Source organism: Erpetoichthys calabaricus, chromosome 15 (assembly GCF_900747795.2).
Source record: "Erpetoichthys calabaricus chromosome 15, fErpCal1.3, whole genome shotgun sequence".
NCBI lineage: Eukaryota > Metazoa > Chordata > Cladistia > Polypteriformes > Polypteridae > Erpetoichthys > Erpetoichthys calabaricus.
Genome location: NC_041408.2, coordinates 23,022,842 through 23,049,587, shown reverse-complemented (window position 1 = coordinate 23,049,587; position 26,746 = coordinate 23,022,842). Strand labels below are relative to the sequence as shown.

The 26,746-nt window shown below is 39.1% G+C and overlaps 1 protein-coding gene across 2 annotated transcripts in view; it reads right to left on the bottom strand.

The window, feature by feature from the left end:
* The window catches only part of LOC114665604 (echinoderm microtubule-associated protein-like 6), a 352,025-nt gene that overhangs the window by 249,273 nt on the left and 76,006 nt on the right, over positions 1 to 26,746 (bottom strand). For both annotated transcript variants that reach the window (XM_051919661.1, XM_028820199.2), the window contains exon 2: positions 13,585 to 13,744. In XM_051919661.1, coding sequence (XP_051775621.1) covers positions 13,585 to 13,744 — 160 coding nt within the window. The remainder of the gene's footprint in view (positions 1 to 13,584; positions 13,745 to 26,746) is intronic.

The following is a 26,746-nucleotide window of genomic DNA, read 5'->3' as shown; positions in this document are numbered from 1 at the left end:
TTTACAATTAGAAAGATAACACAGAATGAGTAAGATTTAAGTTAGCCTCCAAGGTGAAAGACTTAAAATAGTGGAAAAGTTCAAATACTGTATGTAGCATAAGAAATAATACAGGATGGAGAGCTACAGTATATAGTTGAAAAAACAGCAAAAAGGAAACAGGAGTGAAAGGTAAAGTACATAAAACAGTGGTTATCCATTTATTACTGTACAGATCAGAAACCTGCGTAGTTTAAAAGTCGCATGAAAGGAAACTAGATACTACAAAAACGAGGATATTGAGATGGATGTAACAAAGACTGTAAAAATTTGGAATGAGAGAATTACAGAAACAGTTAAAGCTGGGAAATCTCTAAGAAAATACAAGATAGAAGCCAAAGGTACTATGCCTGGATAAAAATATCGATTTTCCAACTGATCATTAATTTTTGTTTAAATGATTTTATAGCGATTCTTAAAGTCTCAAGTTCTATCTCATGAATCTCTATCCTGCTCAATTACTTTTCTGATCCAGTAGATGTCACTAATGCGGATGTTAAGGCTTTCTATAGCCTTACTTTACTATCTTCTTATATAATAAGCTACCGTGGCTGTTCGTTTGCCCGTGTAGGATTTTAAATCACCTGTAGCCTGCAAATCGTTTGACCTATTGACCTGAAATTTGGTACACATACACTACGTGACGTCTACTATCTGCTTTCGGGGTGATGACTGACCTCCAAGGTTATTCCTCTTTTTATTTTTATTTTATTTTATTTTATTGTAGAATCAACTCTCGGCACCAGCCATGCAGTGCATGTGTATGGGCGCCATTCTTATCCCTATCACATTCACTGTCACTTCCCCTACCTCTTCATATCTTAAATCATTCTTGAGTAAAAAATTAAGGAAAACGTACTACGTAATTGCAACACAAACACTGACTAAGGAAAACAGTACTAAGTAATTGCAACACAAACACTGACTTAATCAGTTTTAATGTGAAAAGATGCCGACAAAAGAAGAGAAAAAGCGGGCCGCTAGGGTGGAGAAAAGAAGAGCTGCTCAGGAAGCAGCAAGTACATCAACCTCTGAGCAAACGAATGGTAAACGTACAGAGAAAGAGTCTGAAAATTAGGAACGCTCAAGTCAAGTGTATTCACTACACATTATTGTACAGTGCACCATTACTGGTCTCACATAAAATGGTGTGTCTTCTTTAACTGAAATCAGCATCTTTGACACTTAAATCAGATGTGTGGACATACTAAAGATTCAAATGGTGAGTCAGTAAAGAACAACTGGATAAAAGCAAAGCCATATGTAAGCTGTGCAACTTAGACGTCAATTATTGTTGTAACACAACAAACGTAATATCAGTTGACATAAGTAGAACCTAAACAATCCCCACCATCTCCAGTGTATAGCTCTAAGCTTCCGTTTAATTTGCCTCCTGCCCAAAAAATAACAATCTATAATAGTTTTTATCTCTAAAGATAAGAGATCCTGAAACATTGTTGAAAACGAGGGAACATCCAGGGCAGTAGATTCCAACATGACAAAGCAAGAGGGCAATTGTTGGAATTATTAGAGCAGCCTGCGAGCAAAGCAGCTGATTTGAAGTAGCTCCATAATAGCAGCATTATTAGTCATGATGGCCAGTTGTTTTTCGCTTGTGTCCCATTCATTCCATGCTGCTGTCAACAAGCATCAGCTCTAGATCCTCATTTTAAAATGCTTGCTTTTGTCCGAGGAGGAACTGTGATGACACATTTTTAAGACTGATTAACGTGACTGCTACAAGTGAGCAACTGAAGAATTATATTCCTGCTGTATCTTTAATTTTAACTAATTCAAGATTATTTTAAATGTCCAATAGGGAAATAAATTTGGCTAAGAGTTTAGTTGAAGGGTGTCTACATGGAGATTCATAACATAAAAATAGGTTACTGTGTAACATTTATTATTTAAGAAGCAATATTTGATTATTTTATAATTTGTAAGATAATACAGATGTTTTATAAAGTAGATGCATCCACAAAGAAGGAGCCCACCCCCCACCCCAACCAATATGTGTGGACTCTGATGTGGCAATACGTGCGTTAGTTGAATTATGGTGAATTTTGAAAGAGTGCAGTGATGTGAAATTTTTTTAAAAAAGAGCAGTGAAATTTTGTTCTTCATCTTCCAAATACTGATGTTAACTGTGAATTACTAATCAAGTATTTCTTCTTAAATGTTATTCCATGTTTATGCATATGTTATGATGTCATTACGCAGATACACTTCAAATAAAGTGTTACTGAAATTTGTCACATTATATTAATGTTGTCTATGTATGGTTAAGTTTTCTCTAAAAAATCCAGCACTTAAAATATATTAGTGCACACTAATTCAATCAAGATAAAATCAGTATCAAATTGAATTGGGGCATTGTGAATTGGAATTTGGGTATTAGTGGTGATACCCAGCTGTAACATGTACCGAGAAGAGGGAGTAACAATGTGTGGGGAAGAATCATAGATATGGAAGCGTCAAGACAGAGAAGAGGATAACCAAAAGACAAAGTGGATGGACTATCTTAAGGGGCATCTATGGGAGAAAGGGGTATCAATTGAGGAAGCATACAACAGATGAGAATGAAGGAGTCTGGTCAAAAATAGCAACCCCATATGAAAGTGAGAATGCTTTAGACGAAGAAGACTGTTTTGTACAATTCTCAGATCATGAACTGTATACAGACACATTTTTGCATTTACCATAAATTACTCTGAATGAGCACAATCAGATGTTAGTGTTTTACCATCATATTTTTAAAATTCCATTCAAACTAAATTGTTTTTAAAATGTGAATGAATTGTAAAAGTATATCTAAAGTAAACATTCGGTCACTCTCCACCAGGACTTTAAGTAAGCAATGTGTGATGATGCATGGTCTCTAGCTTGATTGCAAGTCTGTTTCATTATTTTTTCCTACTATATATATAGCCTTCAGTAGCAGCTGGCCTGCTCACGTAATAATAAATTAATAAATAATAATAATAATAATAAATTAAATAATAAATTGCACTGGGAATTGCGAGTAGACTTGGGCAGGCAGCTCAAGCTCCCGGACCACGTTACACCAACATCTTTGAGGCCACACATGGTGTTAACATCTGCCTCTTCAAAGCAGGTGCTTATAGTGTAGTTGACAGTCCCTTGGGAGGACTGCATTGAAGAGGCTAACAAATGAAAGTGGTCCAAATACCATGAGCTGGTGGAGCAGTGCTGAAGGAGTGGCTGGAATGTTTGTTATGAGCTCACTGAGGTGAGGTGTAGAGGCTTTGCTGGCTGCTGTTTATACAAGGTCCACACCCTACTTGGCATCACAGGAACTACAAAAAGGAGAGCTATAAAGTCCACCATAGGGGCTGCAAAGAGGACCTCCGGGTGGCTTTGGATCAGGAGGTTTGAATTGTGGGCTACTGCTGCTGGGACACAATCTAAGGCCTGATCAACCCTGGCTGGGTCACCTGAGCGAGGGTGTCTGATGTTGTGAGACCGGAAACACCACTAATGTGTCCCAGGGCATGCATCTTTGGATGTATCTTTAAACTAGTCTAAATGTCCCATGAGCAGGTACTGCTGTGTTTTGGCCTCACAGTGTTTTAATTCCAGCTTCAGTTTTGGCCAGGATGCTTCATTAAGCTTTCACTTTATGCCATACTCATATTAGCTTTTAGTGATTCTGTTTTTCTTCTGCAGCCCGAAAACATGCTGCTTGTGGATGCAAGACTAGGATAAAGACTAGGTTTGGTTTGGTTTATGTGATTGTCTAGTGACAAAGTGTAACCATGTTTAGGCTTAATTCCTGCTTTCCACTCATTCCAACTGGGATAAACCACAACTTCCAGTAATCACAATTTTATTTATAGTTAATGATCTTGGAAAAATGAAGTAGTAGCAATTAATTATTTATTCTAAACTGAACTTCCACACTATTTGCTCAGATTAGTATTACCATTGCCTGTGTCTACTATTTTAGTGTTGTATTTAAATTTAAACTTGCTGTTGTATATTAGGAAAGAGATATTTAAGTTTAGGCTAAAAAGATAGGAATGCCTTTAGAACAGTGTTTCTTAAACTATGGGACATGTTTCGGATGTGTTGGCACATGATTGTGTAGTAAACTTAGCCAAGCTCATCCATGCATAAATTCTGTGGTGAGTGATATTACCACCCTCTCTTTATTGTACCATTTACTGCTGCAGTAAGCGATCCATGATGCAGAGTATAAACATAGCTCGCAGAGAGCTTTCATTCCTATAATCCAAAAATATAATACTGTAAATAGTGCCCACAAGACCACCACCCTACAATCAAACTGAGATGACTGACAAAGACACATATAAGAAAGGGGGAAGAGAGAAGGTAATGACACAGGCAAGCTTATTTGAAATGTTAAAACAAAAATAGGTGGAGTGCAGCACAAAAGATATAATAATTTTTAGGGGGTTGTTAGGAATGAGTCAATAAGCTGGAAATATATATAGTGCCATGAAAGCGTTGTGCACTAAATTCCATTACAGTGACCATGGACAACTGGTTAGGGGCTCGTCACGTGTTTGCTGATATGGCATATGCTGAATTTAAATCTGTAAGAGGGGCAAAGAAGATTTCATATTAAGTTTAATGTGTCTCGGCAAGGAAGAATTCCATCTTGTAACAGTGTTTTAAAGTGTCACAATAAAATCAAATCTATAGGTAGTGTGAATGAACTGAACTGTAAGAACATCAGAATAATCAAAACAGACTGTAGAGAGGACATGGTCAGTCAGTAGCATTAAACCTTTTCAATTGAACTATTAATCAAATTCTTCATCAAGATTTATCCTATCACCTCTATAAAATACAAATTGCACATGTTTTTTAATAAATCAGCTATGTGACTTAACTATGTATTCACTTTATTGAACTGTTTGTTCAGCTTATTCCACTTTTGAGCTATTTGCGAACTTGGTTAGAAGGCTATATTGTTAACGGTGGAGCTCATTTGAAAACGTTATTTTAAAAACAATTTCTTATGACAAGATAGATAAACTGCTTATTATTTTTTTATTCCTTATCTGGCACCATGAGTCCAGTGACTAAGTTAAGTGACAATTCATGGTGTTCTTTCAAAAAAATCATCATATCCTTGAGCCTAGGCCATTATAAAGAATTCATTTCTCTAAGCTTTGATAAAGCTTACATTAATTATTTACAATGGCAGAGATATGCCTTTGAAATCTATTCTGTTTTGTATGATAACTATTGTTTATTAACAATGTTTTTTTTTCTTTACAGTTTTCTCTTTGAGTAATAGGTGGGAAATATCCTTGAATGGAAACAAAAACAAGTACTTTTTTTATTATATGTGCCATTGTTATTTGTCTGTGTTTGATTCTGCTGTCATTATGGTATTAGTATGATACCGATTTTCTTGTTTGGGTCCTCAGATTAAAAAGTTAAAGAACCCCTTCTTTAAAATTTCTAAATAAATGATGGCATTATGTTTTGCTTTTTGAGCAGTGGCAATTGGAGATTAAAATTAAAATGTCACACTACTTATTTTTTTTTTTTTAAAAAAGTAAAAAAAAACAGCAATGTTTATACAGTGGTGTCATATGGTGAGCACCATTGTAAGTACAGTACATAGCTGTGGTACAATTGTTGACATATATTTCTAAAATAAGTGTACAGGTTTGTTAAGTGACTTGCGGAGAGTCAAAACATTTAGCTGTATTTAGGTACTCGACCACTAGCTTTGTGAATAGAAAGAGGCAACAAGAACAATTCAGTGGACTTTAAAAAGTTCTCTCTCTTAAACAATTATTTATGCCCTTAAGAAAATGTTTAAAATCTCAGTATTTGTCACACCTTAAAACGTTTACTGTAGATGAGAGCATCATTTGCAACTCATTAAGCAGTGTGTTACAGTGTGTGTCACCACCATTTAGAAAGTTCCCCCCCCCCCCCCCCAAGTAGACATTCATCACTTCCCACTTGCAACTCACACATGATTGTCAAACATCATTCACTCTTGCTACCAGTTTTTCAATTTTAGCAAATTTACTTTTCATATTGTACTTCTCCTTCAACTTCTAGACTTCCAACCCTTGTACATACTATCTCTTACCTTCTTCATGACTCTAACTAGAAGATCTCCTACAACCAATAAATGTTGTGATACACAACCTTGTCCAGAAATTGCATTCACATTTTTTGTCCATGTCCCAATTAATGTTCCTCTCCAGCATCAGATTCAAATGTCACCAACTTGATTTCTTTTCTTAAACAATGTGCTGCAACCATTTCCATTGCATCACCAGACTAAAGAATCTTCTTAACCATGATATTAATTGTACTGAATTAAACACCCATGGACTTCCTTATAAATAATGAGCACTAGCCTCAGCGTGCCCCTTACAGTCACCACTCATTACAATTTTCAAAGGTATCCCCAGATAACACATTCATAGATTTGTTTCAAAACTTATGTTTTCTTCTGCCAACCTGTTGAGCATATGCAAATATATATTTTATATATACCATGAGGGGGTGACTGCCCTGGTGGCTATGGGGACCATGGGAAAGGAGCATGGAAGCTCAACCCTATAGGGGCCCATGGTCACCGCCAGGGGGTGCCCAAATGCCAGGAGAGCCCTGGTCCTCAGCACTTCTGCCACACCCAGAAGTGCTGGGGGTACAAAGACCAGGGTCACCCAGAGTGCTTCTGGGTGCACAGCCGGCACTTCCACTACCCCAGGGAGTGCCAGCAGAAGTTCATTGGGAGGCACCTGGAGCACGTCCGGGTGAAGATAAAAGGGACTGCCTCCCTCCATTCGATGGCTGGAGCCGGATGATAGAGGACAGAGCTTGGAGGAGAGGAGTGGAGGCAGTCAAGAAGAGTGAAAGGCATTGGGAGAGGCCAGGACTTGAAGGGTGATTAGTACAGGAGTACTGGGTTGTGTGCACTGTAATTATGAATAAACGTGTGTTGGTGGTTGAACCTTCGGTGTCCGCCTGTCTGTGTCCGGGCCAGCTCCCACAATATATATCACCATCTTTACCCTCACCACTTTGACTACCCATTTTAAAGTCAGAAGTAAAACAACCCAAGATCTTTCTATAGAATACTCTACCATGGCTGTCCATTTGTCTGTCCAGAATTTTAAATCACCTGTAGCTTGCAAACCGTTTGACCATTTGACCTGAAATTTGGTACACATATTACTACGTGATGTCTACTATCAGCTTTCGGGTGATGATTGGCCTCCAAGGTTATTCCTCTTTTTGTTTTTATTTTATTTTATTGTAGAATCAACTCTCGGCAGCAGCCAGCATGGCGGCCATGCGGCGCATGGGTACAGGCACCTTTCTCTTCCCTACCTCCTCTGCCATCACTTCCCCTACCTCTTCATATCTTAAATCATTCTTGGGACAAACTGAAGACTTAAGTGCCTGCTTAAGTGAAAAATTAAGGAAAATGTACTAAGTAATTGCAACACAAACACTGAATATCAGTTTTAACGCAAAAAGATGCCAACAAAAGAAGAGAAGAAGCGGGCCACTAGGGTGGAGAAAAGAAGAGCTGCTCAGGAAACAGCAAGTGCATCAACCTCTGAGCAAACAAATGGTAAACGTACAGAAAAAGAGTCTGAAAACTAGGAATGCTCAAGTCAGGTGTATTCACTGCACAGTACAGTGCGCCATTACTGGTATTATATAAATACCATATTTTATTCCCCAAACGTCTGTTTGATGTAGGCATTTGGTGACACCCACGTGGTATTATGGGCCGTACCCAGACCATGCCTTAACTTATCTCTTAACGTAACTCTTATCTTTGTACATTAGCATCAGGGGTATTGCAGCACATAATTTTCAAGACTGCAGCCCTTTCTGATGGCAACATCCCTCTGACGCCTTTCACAACATGCAAGCAGACGAAGGAATGCATTCTAACCCAAAGTCACAGAACAGCAGAAAATTTTTGTGTTAAAAAAAAAAAAAAAAAAAAGGGGATAGCGGACACACAAGGAAACATGGTGGTGGAGTGTGGAGGCAGAGACGTTAATTGAGGAAAAGGGGAAATTCTATAAAGAGTAGCAGAAAACAAGGACAGAAGGTTACAGGATGATCTGTAAGGAAGCAAAGTGAAATGCAAGAAATGCAGTTGTAATGGCACAAAAAGATTTGTGAGTTTGTGAGTTGCAGAATAAGGAGGGAAAGAAAAATGTGTCCAGGATCACAAAGCAGATAGCAAAATAAAGACAGGATGTAGCAGGTATGAATTGCTTGAAAAATGCTGATGAGAACATTTTGATCATATTAAGCAATCAAGCAGTTGCAGCAGGTAATGAAGGTGATTGACAGTGCTAGAGAAAAGAGTTTAGGATCAAGTGAAAATTAGTACAACACAATTTTTTACATTCTTGGGAAAGGAAAAAAAACAAAACAATTGTGATCTTTTTGTATTGGGCAAATGCAGAAAAAAGTATCAGACCAAAGGAATACAACTGCATTATGAATTTGGAGATCTGGAGAAGACATCTGACAGGGAGCAACTAGTAATGTTTGCATAGAGCACTTATTACAAATGTTTAGATTTACTTCCTGCTTTATAAATGTAAACCCATGCTATGAAGTTAAGCTTGGATCTACTGTACACCCTTTCAAAATGTCTCAAGGGCACATTGAGTTATGATAGTGATACAAGTACATACAGATACAGTATATGAATACTATGATGAAAATTAAAATGCTCAACAACAATCACTTTTTCCTAACTTCAATACCAAAAACCAAGTTTTTTAATGCAAACATGATAGTTAAAGGATGATGGTAAGAGGAAATAGATTTGTTTAACTATTATATCACTTTATCACTCTGGGAATCAGCACCTTATGGAGGTGGAGTGGTTTGAGTGCCACTGTGGTCCTGGGAGCTATGTTGCCCAGAGCTGAAGCTCCTAGAAAGCCTCCCAAGGTAAATTTGTCCCAGAAGAAAGGTCAGACAAAGATCAAATGACAGCCCCTAATGATGTAGCTGCACAATTTTAAAATGAGTACACCCACCTGGCATGGAGTTACCGAGGCTTACGCCTGGAGTCAGGCCTGGGCAGAGTACCCACAGATGAATGCCTGGTGGCTGAACCTGCCATGGGGCCCAGTTGTGCATGGCCCAAAAAATACCCAACTGTGGGCCCACCACCAACAAAAAGAGTAGGGGCCTGGTGCGATGTGACTTGCGCAGTGGTCAAAAGGCAAAGGTCTTGGTTGACTGGAATCCAGGCACATACAATGACTCTTGGGACATGGAATGTTACCTTTCTTGAGAGGAAAGAGCTGCAGTTTGGTGGGTGAGGTAGAGATATAGTTGGGTTCACATCCACCCACTTGCTTAATTTTGGAACCAAACCACTCAAAATACACAAAAAACTTTCCTGTACTCTGAGGTTGCCCAGGGGTAAAGGCTAGCGAGATTGGGCTTTATATTGAGCCCCTGCCTGGTGGATGCCATATTGGAGTTTGTCCCAGAGAACAAAAGGGCTGCATCTGTGTGGCTAAAGGTTGTGGAAGGGAAGACTGATTGCTGTATGTGGTTATGTACCAATGAACCAGACCTTCTTGGAATGTCTGGAGGGTATCCTGAAAAGGTCCCAACCAGGGTCTCCATAGTTCTGTTGGGTGACAATGGAGACACCTGGAGGCTTGATTGGGAGTAACATTCTGTGTGATGTAAATCTAAACTGAATTTCGATATTGGACTTCTGTGCAAGGCATGGTTTGTCCATAGTAAGTGCCATGTTCGAACATAAGGTGGCTCATAAGTGTACTTGGTACAACAGCACCTTATGCCAAAGATCTATGATCAATTTTACTATTGTGTTGTCAGATTTGTGGCCTTATGTTCTGTACACTAGAGGGAAGAGAGGGACGCAGACGTCAACTAATTATCACCTGAGGCCTCATGTATAAACGGTGCGTACGCACAAAAACGTTGCATAAGCCCATTTCCACGCTCACATCACGATGTATAAAACCTAAAAACTTGCCATAAGGCCAAGCACATTTTCACACCAGCTAAATGCTTCACGTATGCAAGTTCTCCGCTCGATTTTGCAAACTGGCGGCACCCAGCGTCAAAGCAGTGCTTTTGTTCCAGTTTGGTTTCCCTTTCTTTTTTAGACCCACATCCCTGACGCAGCGTTATCAAATACACTGAAATTAACCGCATATTGTTAATTAGTTTAAGGCATCTGATTGCAATTAACCTGTAACAATATAATGGTCCACGGAATTGCCAAACTATTCCAAATACCATAGCTGCTTTAGCGTTGTTCCTCTCAATGCACCACTCAGAGTATTTATCCCACTGTACCCGAGTGTGGAATCACAGCTCTACAGCAGCTGATCGGAAAGAGAATTATCGGTATACAGCATCAAGCACACGCTGCCTCAGCCATGCGCTATTTGAACTGCTCTCATACAACAAACACTTCAGAGCCTTTCCTGTACGGACCTTGCGGTTCAGAAACAGTTTCATCCCAAGAACTATAAAAGTACTCAATCAGTCCATCAAGTGCTCCTTGTAGAACGGTTTGTACTTACTAGTACAATTACCTCACTGTAAACTTGTGATACAGTTATAATATTGCACAACCTGAGCCACTTTAAAAAGCGTGTATTAACATATGATGACGATATCATTTTTAAGATGAAATGCAGCAAAATGTTTATTATATTATACAGATAAAAATGTTAACATCATTTAAATAATCTATATTGTTAATAATTAAACATGTGAGGACACGGTGTCGCAGCGCTAGCTAGTTCAGGGATTGTTCCTGCCTTGCGCTGTATTCTTGTTGGTGCTGACGCAACACTGGATGGATAGATGGACGGAATAATTAAACATGTACTACGAAGATATTTTAATGTTCCTTAAACGTTTTGAAGAATTGGCATTCTAAGCTTACAGATGGCTTAACATCTATTACAGAGCCGATTGGTTACTTGGAGAAAGAAAAGGAAGGACAGGAATTTGGGGTTAGTACATTTGAAAGAGACAGTACTGCTACAATGAATTATTTATTCGAGGGTCACACACAGCGCAGCAAGCATCTTGTGGGAGGCAGGAACAATCTCTGGACAGGGCACCAGCTCATCACTATCACTGCGCCACCGTGTCCCCATGTTTAAGAACATACTTTAACTCCTATCATTATGAAAATGACAGCAAGTATACTGTACATCTCAGTATTTTAATTATTCAGAGAGCTGTAACATCACAAATGTAATGGATTCTGTGTCCTGTCAGAGGAAGAGAAAGCCAGTTTAAGAAGCAAGTAGTGATTCACACACAGAGCACATAGAAGAACAAATACAAAACAAAGCATTTAAAGTGCTACTTTAGTTACAATGGTATTTGAGAAGCTAGTAAATTAAATGATTTAAAGATGATATTTATGATGTTATACTTTAATGATAAAATAAACTAAATGATTAAAGTGGAAATTTCGAGATTAAAGTTGACATTTCAACCCCATTTTTTTTTTCCTTTTCTCTGTACCCTAATAAGCTTTCATATGACACTCAGACGGTGGGCTATGACTCGCCTTTTCACGGCTTTCGAGTTTCTCCAACACTCTATGTCACTCGGTCAACTTCCTTTTGTTGTTTATACCACTGTTTAAACCAACAAATAGTACGTTTTTCCTTGCCTCCACTTGATATTCGCTGAAATTCTTCTATTTTCCCCCCGTGCTTTTGCCATTGCTTTTTCACAGAATGCTGAGCTTAAGGGCTTTTTATATTGATTTGCATATTCAAAAGAGGCATAATTCTGGGAAGAGTTGGGGAGTGGCAACAGGCGCATGCACGTGTGTTACTTTTCACACTGACTGGGATTTATGTACAGGATTTTAGAACGTGGAAGTTGGCGAACGCACAGATTTATGCATCTGGATTTTTTTATGCGTACGCACATTTCCTCTTTTGTCCGTATGCCATGTTTTAGTGTGAATTCTATGCACGGTGTTATGCATGAGGCCCCTGGTGAGAGACTGGGTCAGACAATGGGGCAGTCACCTGGACAGAACTAGAATGGCAAAGTGAGTAGTGAGGGTGGACTGAGAATTTTGAAGCCCCTGTCCAGAAGACTTTCAACTGTCACCCCTGAAAAAGCTTTTCCTGATTTCCAGGGTAGGCCAGGAACATAGAGTTCCTTGCTCAAAGCCTGCATTGTGGAAGTGGATGCCAATAGCTGTGGCCTGAAAGCCATACGTGCCTCCTGAGGCTGCAACCCAAGAACCCAATGGTGGACACCAGAAGTGAGAGAGAGTCCATCAGGCTAAAGGAGGCCTTCTGTGTATGATTAACATGGGAGACTCCCAAAGTAGGAGAGGGTTACAGATATGCCAAAAAGACTGTGGCCCTGGCGATCAACAAAGCAAAAATTTGGGTGTGGGGGGAGTTTGTGGAGACCATGAACTATCAATCTGGCTCAATAAGGTTCTGTCAAATAATCAGATGACTCAGTAGCAAAAATGTGGGTTGTCCTCTCCCAGTGGGAGGTGAGTCACTGCCTTATGTGGAGGAGCTTACATACCTTGGGTGTTGTTCATGAGTGAGGGGAAAGGGATGGGGACATCGACAGTTGGATTGGGGCAGCTAGCGCAGCTATGCTGTCAATGCACCAAAATGTAGTGGTGACGAAGGCAGAAGCCAAAGCTTGATGTACATCCCTACCCTCACCTATGGTCATGAGTTTTAGGAAATGACCAAAAGGACAAGACCACAGTTACCACTAGCTCAAATGACCTTTCCTTGCAAGGAGATAGGGTGAGAAGCACAGGCATCTGGGAGAGGCTCGTAGTAGAGCCACTGATCCTCCTCATTGAGAGAAGTAAATTGCGGTGGTTTGGACATTTGATATAAATGTCTCTTGGATATTTCCCTGCATAATATTTTACAGGCACAACCAGCTGGGAGGCGACTGAGGATTATATCTCCTAGACAGTCTGGGAACACACTGAGATCCCAGAGTATGAGTTGGAAAGAGTGAATGGGGAAAGGGACATATGGGCCTCGCTTTCTTTGGAAACCTGGTCTTGGATAAGTGGAGAAAAATGAATGAATTAATATGTCAATATGTTCATGGATTTATTGAGTTAATAAGTCTTGTTAAAATTATCTTCCACAGAAACTACAGGTATACACACTCTGTAAACCTGCACACCTATATTTTATTGCACAATGGAGTTTGTTAATTGGATAACTAATATATGATCCTACTCAAATATATATATACTGTATATATACTAGTTGTAAAACCTAGCTTCTCAAAATTAAAAAAAGAACACAGTACTTATTTTTCTATACCAACATCTATAATATCCATGCATCAAACCAATAAATCATACTAAGCAATACTTCAAATTAAAATGACATCATCCACAAATCTCAAAACACCTGACACATGTCCTTTACACAAGCATGCAACATATTACTCATTATACTAATATTTGATATAGTTACACCTTTTAAAGACCATTGCAAGCTGCCAATCAAAGCTTACCTGCCCATCTGAATCAAAGGCTAAGCAGGCTACTCCATGGGTATGAATATCTTTTAGAATGGAGATTGTCTGCACATTGTAGGAATCCCAAACACAGATATATGGGTCTTTTCCAACTTGTCCAGTGGCAACTTGAGTTTTATCGGGATGTAAAGCAAGGCTGAAAACAAAGTAACATCTCTGTTAAACTAACTAGAAATATGAAAATATTATTACACAGCAAACACTCATGCACATAACACGTTAAACTCACACATGTAGAAAGAAGTAAACTTACTTTGAAAATTATAAACTTAAATCTTTTGAACTTGAATAGTAAGGTAAAATAAAACTGTGCCATTTTTCATGCAATAACAAAATGTGTTAAAAAAATAATAAACTAAATAAATTAACTGTAAATATATAACAATCTATAAGTAAATCTGGATCTTTTATTAGAAAAAAAAAAGTAAATGTGTTAGGTGGGCAAACATCAATAGAATTTTTACTCTTCAAAAAATGTAATATGAAGTGAACTGAATTAATTCAAGCTGCCATAACGTCATTACACTTAAAAAGGACTATAGAAAAAAAGCAAATCGTGTTAGTATGAGAAAAGTTATTAAATGGACAAATGGTTTCAAGTATTAATAGTTTATTTTGAAAATCCCTTATCAAAACCAATATACAGTCATATGAAAAAGTTTGGTAGCCCCTCTCAGCCTGCATAATAATTGACTCTCCTTTCAACAAAAAAGATAACAGTTATATGGCTTTCATTTCCTAGGAACATCTGAGTACTGCGGTGTTTTCTGAACAAAGATTTTTAGTGAAGCAGTATTTAGTTGTATGAAATTAAATCAAATGTGAAAAACTGGCTTTGCAAAAATTTAGGTCCCCTTGTAATTTTGCTGATTTGAATGCCTGTCTCTGCTCAATGCTGATTACTTGCAACACCAAATTGGCTGGATGAGCTCGTTAAGCCTTGAACTTCATAGACAGGTTGGTCCAATCATGAGATATAAAGGTATTTAAGGTGGTCAATTGCAAGTTGTGCTCCCCTTTGACTCTCCTCTGAAGAGTGACAGCATGGGATCCTCAAAGCAACTCTCAAAAAGATCTGAAAACAGAGATTGTTCAGTATCACGGTTTAGGGGAAGGCTACAAAAAGCTATCTCAGAGGTTTAAACTGTCAGTTTCAACTGTAAGGAATGGAATCAGGAAATGGAAGGCCACAGGCACAGTTGCTGTTAAACACAGCAGGTCTGGCAGGCCAAGAAAAATACAGGAGCAGCATATGTGCAGGATTGTGAAAATGGTTACAGACAACCCACAGATCACCTCCAAAGACCTGCAAGAACATATTGCTGCAGATGGTGTATCTGTACATCGTTCTACAATTTGCGCAAAGAACATCTGTATGGCAGAGTGATGAGAAAGAAGCCCTTTTTGCCCTCACGCCACAAACAGAGTCGCTTGTTGTATGTAAATGCTCATTTAGACAAGCCAGATTCATTTTGGAAAAAAGTGCTTTGGACTGATGAGACAAAAATGGAGTTATTTAGTCATAACAAAAAGCGCTTTCCATGGTGGAAGAAGAACACCACATTCCAAGAAAAACACCTGCTACCTACTATCAAATTTGGTGGAGGTTCCATCATGCTGTGGGGCTGTGTGGCTAGTTCAGGGACTGGGGCCCTTGTTAAAGTCGAGGGTCAGATGAATTCAACCCAATATCAACAAATTCTTCAGGATAATGTTCAAGCATCAGTCACATAGTTGACGTTACAGAGGGGTTGGATATTCCAACAAGACAATGACCTAAAACACAGTTCGAAATCTACAAAGGCATTCATGCAGAGGGAGAAGTACAATGTTCTGGAATGGCTGTCACAGTCCCCTGACTTGAATATCATCGAAAATCTAAGATGATCTGAAGCAGGCTGTCCATGCTCGGCAGCCATCAAATTTAACTGAACTGGAGAGATTTTATATGGAAGAATGGTCAAAAATACCTCCATCCAGAATCCAGACACTCATCAAAGGCTATAGGAGGTGTCTAGAGGCTGTTAGATTTGCAAAAGGAGGCTCCACTAAGTATCAATGTAATATCTCTGTTGGGGTGCCCAAATATATGCACCTGTCTAATTTTGTTATGATGCATATTGCATATTTTCTGTTAATCCAATAAACTCAATGTCACTACTGAAATATTACTGTTTCCATAAGGCATGTCATATATTAAAAGGAAGTTGCTACTTTGAAAGCTCAGCCAATGATAAACAAAAATCCAAAGAATTAAGAGGGGTTCCCAAACTTTTTCATATCACTGTAGGTGTAAAATCTGGACCACTTTCAGGATACCCCACACATAACACACTACTGTACTGTTAAATTGAGATGTGGCTGTTTTTGAACACATGCATTACAGCACAGAGAATGAAACAGCTGAATATTTACATTAGAAGTGCAGAACATAAATATTCAAAGAACAAGAACAAGTAAGTTATGCATAGTGGGTTTACCAAGCCTTACGTGACAAGCACAGCCTTTTACATGATATACTGCAGGCCAATGAAACATGATCTCATTTAGTTAACAGTGAACATAATGCATGTAGGACCTTTACAACAGTAAAACCCTGATAATGTTTCACCTTAGATCCTCAGAACCTCCATAGGTCAGCTTACTCTTGAATTCACAAATACCGGTATTTTGTCTTATCAGGGTCCTGTTTATCCAAGTTTTGTCTTTAAATAATTCACTGTACTGATGTTCACTCAAGGGAAAACCAATGCAACATAATATGACTGATTACAGCCTGTTGGCACTCAAATCTTTGGCAAGGAAATTTTTACTAGGATACTGTTGTTTGATGCACTGATGATCTATACTCTTCTTAAATGCATAATTACTTTTGTTTTCTTGCAGTTTTAATGACAGAACCACTTAGAACTTTTGCTGTATGAAGGCTTTGTGTTTTGCATTTTTTCTGTTGCTTCTAATTTTGCTTTAATGTAAATGAGCTTGTTGTCTTGTAGTGGGGTAATGTCAAGTTAGCCTCTATTTGCCCATGGTCCTCAAATCTGGAATAAAACGGTTCAGTAAACAAGTGGATGGATGCATTGATTATTAAGAATGCCATCATATTGCAATCTTTGATTCTAAAGTCAAAAGTCTTGTTCATTGAACACACAAATGCACAATTCAAGACAAGGACAGGGTTATGCCAAAAAGTTTGCAGACCCAAGGAAAACCATTACAATACGCAACAAATGGACACATTTTACCTCTTTCAAAGGATGCCAATGCAGATCTAAATAATTTAATTGCATTACTTGATTGTATAAAGTTTCAGTGCACAATTTTCATGACATTTTAAATATTAGTTTCACAAAATGGTCATTATTAAACAGGAAACATATTAATTGTGTTATAAGGAGCCATACTGAGTCCTGTATTGTACCATATTAACATACTACTTCTTTCGGCTGCTCCCGTTAGGGGTTGCCACAGCGAATCATCTTCTTCCATATCTTCCTGTCCTCTCGATCTTGTTCTGTTACACCCATCACCTGCATGTCCTCTCTCACCACATCCATAAACTTTCTCTTAGGCCTTCCTCTGTTCCTCTTCCCTGGCAGCTCTATCCTTAGCATCCTTCTTCCAATATACTCAGCATCTCTCCTCTGCACATGTCCAAACCAACGCAATCTCGCTTCTCTGACTTTTTCTCCCAACTGTCCAACTTGAGCTGACCCTCAAATGTCTCCTGCTTTCATACAATAGGTGTTTTTATTTTCTGTTTTTCTTTACTGTATCTTAAGCCATTGAATAGGCAACACATTTAAAATTATGTTCAAAGTCTGTTCAGATCATTATTTTGGCATTAAAAGAGTAAAATATTTCAGTTGCAAAGGCGACCCTGGAAACAGTAAGAGCAAGGCAACAGTCAAATCCTGTCCTTTGCACAGCATAAACAAACAGTGACATGCAGACACTTTCACAAAAGACAAATGACATTACAGAATTCCCTTAGACCAGCAAGGTAAGGTAAAATCAATAAATCCATGCAAAGAAAATGAAACAAGCAAATCTCCACACAAAAGGACCAAAGACAGGGATCAAACAAAAGGGTAAACAAACAGGCAGCAGCAAAGCTACCTGAAGGATCACTTTGTCATTCAAGAAGTTAATCTGTTTTTCTAAAGTGATATCTCTTTCTGAACAGAAAGTACAGCATAAGCATAGCATAAAATAATTTATTCTAAGCCCAAATCTTGATGCGTTTGTGTATCTGTGCCTGCTACAATATTATGGAATACAGCAAAGCTAATATATACAATAAATCTGCATGAAAAGTACCCATTTGGAAATAAACAGAAACTTCACCTGGCTCGTGACTTCAGAAAATTATAGCAAGCATATTTATACAACATTACAACTAGCAGTAAATGCTAGTTCAGGGATAATATACGTCTTTAATTATAGTTATTTGCTAATGTCAGAGTTTTATTCACGCAATTTTGAAAGCCTTAATGAACAGTAAAAGGGAGAAAGAAACTTCATTTAAATAGCAGCTTTTTTCGTGGACAGTGTTTTGCTTGTAAAGAGAATCTTTGTTCATAGTTTACCACTGTTATTTAGGCTGGTTATCTCACATCCCACACCTGCCAGGCACAGTGAAAGGATGCAGTCTGTGATTTAGTTAATGAGGTATTAAAGCCAAGCTTCACAGTGAAATGGCAGATGATGAATCTAAATAGGACACATTAAGGCTAGTAGTCATTTGTGTTCTGTTTTTGACTAATAATCTATTTGTAAAGAACTGACATTGAACATTTCAATATTAGATCTTAATTTTTTCAGTTTGTAACTCGCATCCTTTTTCCACTATCTACTACATCACATTTGTATTTTAATTCTTCAGTTTATTTTTCATTTTCTTTTGTTCAGGAAGTATCTATGTCAAACAATCCATTTTCTGAACCTCTTTTCAACATTACAGGATAGCACAGAGCCAAAACCCATTCCTACATCACTGGGTGCAATGCAAAATGCAATCATCTTTAATAGGTTATCAAATTATTCAAGTTATTGTCTGTTTTTTACCTGCATTTTTTATTACTCTTTAATTTAATATTTTTTGCTGCTGGAGTATGTGAATTTCCCCCTGGGATTAATAAAGTATCTATCTATCTAATCCCTAAGGAACACATGAAACGTACACACAACACATCATTATGATTAGCAGCACCCACAATGGTATTGTGTTTTTCTCCATGCAAATTCTGCACAACTTAATTTTACTAGATTTAGTCTTTTAACACACTTGACTTAAATGGTCTCAAGTTCAAGGAGAGCAGTAGTGGTAGTGGTCAGTAGTAGCATACATAACACCAGATATCTGCATGGAAATAACACTCCAAAATAAAAAAAAAAAGCCTACTTTTTGGTAACTCGTGTTTGCATATTTCTATATTTCCATCCATTCTCTTCCGCTTATCCGAGGTCGGGTCGCGGGGGCAGCAGCTTGAGCAGAGATGCCCAGACTTCCCTCTCCCCAGCCACTTCTTCCAGCTCTTCCGGGAGAATCCCGAGACGTTCCCAGGCCAGCCGGGAGACATAGTCCCTCCAGCGTGTCCTGGGTCTTCCCCGAGGGCCTCCTCCCGGTTGGACGTGCCAGGAACACCTCACCAGGGAGGCGTCCAGGAGGCATCCTGATCAGATGCCCGAGCCACCTCATCTGACTCCTCTCGATGCGGAGGAGCAGCGGCTCTACTCTGAGCCCCTCCCGGATGACTGAGCTTCTCACCCTATCTTTAAGGGTTCTCAGTTATTTAATTCCCCAAAGCGAACAAGTAAAATGGAACAATGTAAAAATTTCTGTAAAAGATGTGCACATTTGTCATGAGCATTAATTTACAGGAATTTGTGTCTTGAATATGTACTGAAAATTAAAGCATGTGATCATGTCAAATGTGAATGTCTACACTGCAAATCTTACATTTAGAAAGCATTTACCCTCTACAGAGTCTAAACAGCCAGCATGTCTCCATTTTCCAAAAAACCATAAATGTCGCCAGCAGTTTAGAGATAGAGATAGAGATAGAGATAGATACTTTATTAATCCCAGGGGGAAATTCACATACTCCAGCAGCAAAAAATATTAAAGAGTAATAAAAAATGCAGGTAAAAAACAGACAATAACTTGAATAATGTTCAACGTTTACCCCCTCTGGTGGAATTGAAGAGTCGCATAGTTTGGGGGAGGAATGATCTTCTCAGTCTGTCAGTGGAACAGGACAGTGACAGCAGTCTGTCGCTGAAACTGCTCCTCTGTCTGGAGATGACACTGTTTAATGGATGTAGTGGATTCTCCATAATTGATAGGAGCCTGCTGAGTGCCCATTGCTCTGCTACGGATGTCAAACCATCCAGCTCTATGCCAACAATAGAGCCTGCCTTCCTCACCAGTTTGTCCAGGCGTGAGGCATCCTTCTTCTTAATGCTGCCTCCCCAGCACACCACTGCGTAGAAGAGGGCACTCACCACAACCATCTGATAGAACATCTGCAGCATCTTACTGCATATGTTGAAGGATGCCAGTCTCCTAAGGAAGTACAGGCGGCTCTGTCCTTTCTTGCACAGAGAATCAGTATTGGCAGTCCAGTCCAATTTATCGTCCAGCTGCACTCCCAGGTATTTATAGGTCTGCACCCTCTGCACACAGTCACCTCTGATGATCACGGGGTCCATGAGGGGCCTGGGTCTCCTAAAATCCACCACCAGTTCCTTGGTTTTGCTGGTGTTCAGTTGTAGGTGGTTTAAGTCGCACCATTTAACAAAGTCCTTGATGAGGTTTCTATACTCCTCCTCCTGCCCACTCCTGATGCAGCCCACGATAGCAGTGTCGTCAGCAAACTTTTGCACGTGGCAGGACTCCGAGTTATATTGGAAGTCTGATGTATATAGGCTGAACAGGACCAGAGAAAGTACAGTCCCCTGTGGTGCTCCTGTGTTGCTGACCACAATGTCAGATCTGCAATTCCCGAGACGCACATACTGAGGTCTGTTTGTAAGATAGTCCACGATCCATGCCGCCAGGTATGAATCTACTCCCATCTCTGTCAGCTTGTCCCTAAGGAGCAGAGGTTGGATGGTGTTGAAGGCGCTAGAGAAGTCTAGAAACATTATTCTTACAGCGCCATTGCCTCTGTCCAAGTGGGAGAGGGATCGGTGTAGCATGTAGATGATGGCATCTTCCGCTCCCACCTTCTCCTGGTATGCGAACTGCAGAGGGTCGAGGGCGTGTTGGACCTGTGGCCTCAGGTGGTGAAGCAGCATACGCTCCATGGTCTTCATCACATGTGATGTCAGAGCAACAGGCAACCAATTTACCAATTAAAGCAACTAATTGCCTTGCAATGGTTTTCCAAGTATTTTGGAGCAGATTCTCCCCCTTAAAAGTCAATGCAGCTAACACATCTGTCTTTAAAGAAATCAGATTCCTCAATGGTTTTCTTGGAAGTGTTCTAAACTTGAAAAATACCTTAGTGCAGGGTTTCTCGACCTTCATTCTGTCAAGGCTCCTAACAGGTGAGGGCACCTACACTGACCATGATATTTACGTTCTTCTACTTTTGCTGGAGTCATGACAAAGGTGTTTGTTTTTGAACTTACATTTATTATCAAAAGCCTACTTACTGCTAGTGCTGTTTTTTTTTTTTTGGTTTTTTTTTTTTTTAAAAGTATAATACAAAATTAATAGGAGTGTTTGTTTTTATTACAGTTTTTTTTTTTTACTGTAGTTTGCATTTCTTAATAACATAAAATGAGCAAGTGTTTTAGGGATAAAAAATATTCAGTGTAAGCCACTAGGGGGCAAACTACCTCCCTAAACCCCAACACAGACAGGCAGGACACAGCTTCATGTCACCACCCGCGTTTATTTACAATCAAAAGGGCACAAACCACCAACACCACACCAATATACAGTCTATTCCCTTCCTTGCCACAAGTCCTTCTCCTCCACTCCTCCTCAGGCTTGGTCCTCTTCTCCCGACTCTGGACCCTCAATGGAGTGAGGTGGCTCCTCTTATTCAGGTCCCGGGAGTGTTCCAGGTGGCTCATCAGTATTACCTGGAATCACTCCCAGGAGCGCTGGAGGTCCTCTACAGAAGTGGTCCCTAACCTTTTTGACAGCAAGGACCACTTTATTAGATGCAAATTTTTCCACGGACTGGTCGGGGGGTTGGTTGGGGGGGGGGGGGGGGGGGGGGCAGTTTTATACACAATTTACATAACATTTCTATTATTATTAAAGTTATTAAGCAGTTCGCATACGTTTGCAATCTGAGATTTTTCTTCTTTTTTTGCATATAACAAAGACATATGCTTTACATTTGCCAATCCAACAGATTGCACATCACAAACACTGCAATCTTTTTTTCGTGTCTGCCGTTTCTATAGGTGGGTGACAATGAGTTAAATTCCAATGGATGTTTTTCAAATGTTGACAAGCAATAAGCAAAAGGAATCACTGAAAACCACAGACAACAAAGACAGCAAAAAAAAAAAAAAAAACAGTACGAGGAAAGTTCGAAGAAAGAGATTTTTTTTACAGTGTTTCTGTTTGGGGATCATTGTGCAAACGTGCACAACTGAGCTGCGACCACAGATCTAACTGCTCTGTGGATGATTCGTTCAAGCATTTCAAGGTCACTTCGTTGTAATGAAAGCATCTGTTGAATGTACTTCGTAGTAACGTGATTTCTATAGACTCATGTCATATGGGGAAACTGTCGGGACCATAAAAATACTTTGTTGTAATAGTCTCTCACCTCTCTCTGCACCGCTGCAAAGCCCCGCCCGCCAAGCGTTCTGAAAAGACTGAGTGAGTCGCCGTTGCCGGCAGTTCTCTTGCGGCCCGGCTGTCAGATGGCTGCGGACCAGTAGTGGGCCGCGGACCGGGGGTTGGGGACCCCTGCTCTACAGGGCTCTGCAGCTCCCCCTGGCGGCCCCCACGGAACCCAACAGGGCTTCACCAAACTTCAGTTCCCGACATGCCCTGCAGGAATCTGTGGTGCCACAGCTGCCCAGAAGGGCTGCCCTCTAGTGTCCCAGGGGAGGTATTGCCTCATCAATGCCCTCTCCCCTGGTCCTTGCACTCTGCTGGCATCCCAGCCAGGTAGAGGCTATGGCCGCCCATCACATCAGTAATTACCAAAATACAGAATTGGTCACTGCAGATATTTTTCATAACAAAAGATGCTCACTACTTATTTGTCTTATGTATTACTTTTTAGAAAAAGCATTATAATATCATGGATTTATGAAAATAAAAAGTAATTTAAAGTTTACATTGTGTCACACATTTGCGCTTAGGAGGAAGCTGAATGGACATAATGAAGGTAATTCCACGCAAGGCTAGGGGGAGGCGGGATGCAGTAATCCTTCCTCTGTTATTTCTGCATACCAAATATGGGAAATTCTGCCTGATTCAGCCTTGACAACATCACTTCCGATTCCGGTACCAAGAAAGATGTCACTTCCAAGTTCCAACCTAAGTGATGTCACTTCCTGCAAAGACCTTTAAAGCCACCATCTTTGGCTTAACTAAGTCAGTTCAGTTTCAGACTCCAAACAATGCACATCAGTGCTATTTTTCAAGCCCTTTTGCAGCCTGGGAAATTAAACGGGTGGCTGCCCCAAACCTTTTTAAGTGTGTCGATTCTGTTACTTTCACAATTGGTACTCTCCATGAGCAAGTAAAGGATGGACTTAGGTGTTCGATCACCTTCCACCATCTAAAAAAAATACCTCATATATTGTAACATGTTAAAAAGAAAAAAATACTATTGTTTCTTTAAGATAAATAAATGTGGCTCCCATCATTATCAATACATCATTGTATGCCCTTTTTTAAAGACAGAACATTTTGTTTGAAAGCTGATGCACAAAGCAGTGATTAAAAGTGGAAAAGACAGAAAAAAGTTTGTGCATTAACTTTACATACACAACTCTTTCTTGTTTAATTTTAATGAGTAATTCAACTTTTTTTTTTTTTTTTTTAACATAAACATGCTTATTTTGTGTTGGTTCAAGGTTATAGAAGTGAGTTACTCACAATTTTAGGTTTTATAATCTGTGCTAATCCCCAAATCCCACTTAAGGTAATACTCTACATGTACTTTAAGGCATAAAACAGAATTAATTTAAAAGCCCAGCTAGAAAGAAAACCTGCAGATCCATGTGATCCCCCAAGAAATGAGTCTGACTTTTAGTTCTTTCTCATATGTATACCAATTTTTTCCTGAAAAGTTCTTTTACCATTGAAGAAATAACCTTTATTTTGCATAATTTCCATCTATAGCATATAACATCACCAGTCTGCTTACAAGTACAAAGTTATGATACAATTGTATAGGAGTATGTTTCACAACTGGAGAACAAGCATGTCAGTGTCACATGGTGAGTCAAAATGGGCAAGCACCAAACTAACCACTCAAAAGTCCAGTGCCTTCACAGCTAGGCTGAAATGATTTTTAAAAACATTAAATCTGTGATCACATGAACATAAGCAACTCTGCACTTTTTATTTCAGGAAAAAAAAAAATCAATATTTTTACATTGTGCATCAAAATATTGATATTTCAAAAGAACACTGCACCAGACTTTGTATATGATTACTTCAAAAACTGCCAAAGAGTAATTCAGCTCAGGCCATATGGTGAGCCTAACTGAAAACATATAGTTTTAATTTATGCATTAAAACAACAAAAAAAAATTATTAGATGAAGTAAAAACAAGGCAGAATTTTATTTAAAAATTAACGGTGAATCAAAAGGAGGATGGCATAGTGGAAAGTACTGAATCTGAATTTGCAAGTGGAAAGTGGCAAGTAGGGAGTTACTCCATGTTACCGTCATCTCTGAATTGTTTTTTCACTGGATATATGGCTTTTCTAAGTAAATCCCAAAGACCTACCAAGTTAAAATGACTGGGAATTCAAAATTAGTCTAACATAAGTCAAAGCCCTATGATGGACTGATCTCACATCAAAGGCAGGCTCCACCATAAGCCTCACTATACTTATGTGCCGTCAGCTGCTGTTATTGCCTATAAAGATGGAAGGGAGAGAAGTTACAACTGTGGTGGATACTGGTAGTACTTTCACCTTAGTGCAATAAAGTACATGAAAGAATATAGCACATCTTTTGGGGGACTGTCATCAGCTGATTAGCATCAAAATCCCCTTTGTATGGTATGACACCTATGATACTGTGTCTATGATGTATATGTCATGAAGGATAAATATTTGGCATTTCCTCGGTTGTTGGGTTTGGACTTTATATTATTTAATTTCTACCATTCTTGACTCTGGGAAATACAAATATGGTACAAGAAAAGACAAGTATAGTGAGTATCAACCATTCAAATTCCAACATATGTAGAGAAAAGACACAATTGAGCCATAATCCTCTGCTTGGGCAGTGCCATTTGTTATTGGTTACAAATCTGATGGTACTCCTCATTTTTCATCAGTTCCAGAGGTCTAAAACTCTGCTTGATGCCTACCCCATGCTATTAATTTATTACATTTTGGAAACCATGCAAGTGGTAACATACTGTATATTAACACTTCTGGGTACTGGCAAGTGGCTGTGGATCCAAATAGTAAACCAAAAACTACAGTCACCACTCCATTTGGACTCTTTCAAATTAAGGTAATGCTGTTTGATTGAAGAATGCTGCAGCCATATTTCAATCGCCTATGGAGAGAGTTTTAAGGGAAACTGCAAGGGAAGATTTGTTAAGTTTATATTGATGATATTATGATGTTCTCCCCTACTCTGGATAGTTTAGCAGAAAAAAATATATGCTTGTGTATTTTATTATGTGTGAACTCGCTTCTAACTGAGCCTTCCTGTACAACTAAGACATTATGTATCATTTGTACCTAGTACATACTGATGATTAATACTTTTTATTTTGTCATGCATAAGAATTGATATATAAGAAGTTCCACTTAATCTATTGGGAGGTGCCAAATACTTACACCGTCAGCATGGCACTGCCAGATATAAACACTAGCACGCCGAATTTCTTGCATACTAAAGTGACTTTAGACTTTAGTCCTATTTTACTTATGGTGCCAAGCAGAGTTGTGTTGCAGTGCAGCAGTCTATTAGCCAGCAAAAGCGCTGTGAAGAAGCTGTCTGTTGTTACGGTTCTGATTTTGTCCAGAAACGGATCCATAACATTTATGACCACAAACTCGGAAAAAGTCTTTGTCCTGGGTTGTAACTCAACACACAGTTCTCAACAAAACATTGACAGATGTCCGAAATCACAGCAAATCTGTCGTGTTTCACACATTCTGCACGGGTGTCTTTGTTGTCAAAACACAAATGCCACATGATAGCCTGACAGCGGTCACAGGGCATCGTATCTTTGATTGCCAGTACAACACATAGTTCTGACCAGGCATCAACCACAGCAGCAACTGTGGTCATTGCTGCTCTTGTGAAATGAATGGAGATAGATGCCATCAACTCAGAAAGGGAGAGGCAAATTCGTTGCACCATGTGAACGTCACTGACAGAATAAAACTAAAAACTAAAAAATTTACACTGGGTGTTACAGACTCAAATCAAATGTATGTTTTTATTATATTATAGTAATAAGCAGCTCACTACTCAAAACACTGAGCGTCCGAACTCTGAACCTGTTGGTTATAAGGCAGCAGTTCTCACCTCAGCACCATCCAAGATTAACATATCCACTTTCCATCAATTGACATTTGAGCTTGGGTTTTTAAGTCATTGACAGCAACATATAAATTGAATGATTTTTTTTTCTTTGGTTATATTCTTAAATAAAAGCACGCATGTTTATTTGATATTTGGACTAAAGTCTTCACACATTATATACTTCACATCATTATTAATTTAACATGGAAAAAGCTTCTGTTTTAGGGATGTGTTCACTATTTCTTGCCTCGCATTTCATGTCATCCTATACTTCCACAGAACTTTGTAGACATGAAATCTATGTATTCCAAAAAACAATATATTATTTACCCTATACAACTCCAGGCACCTCACACCACAATAAACAGACCTGAGTTGGAAGAAGTTTGCGACTGACCTGAGCTCCATCAAGTATGGATGGGATAGCT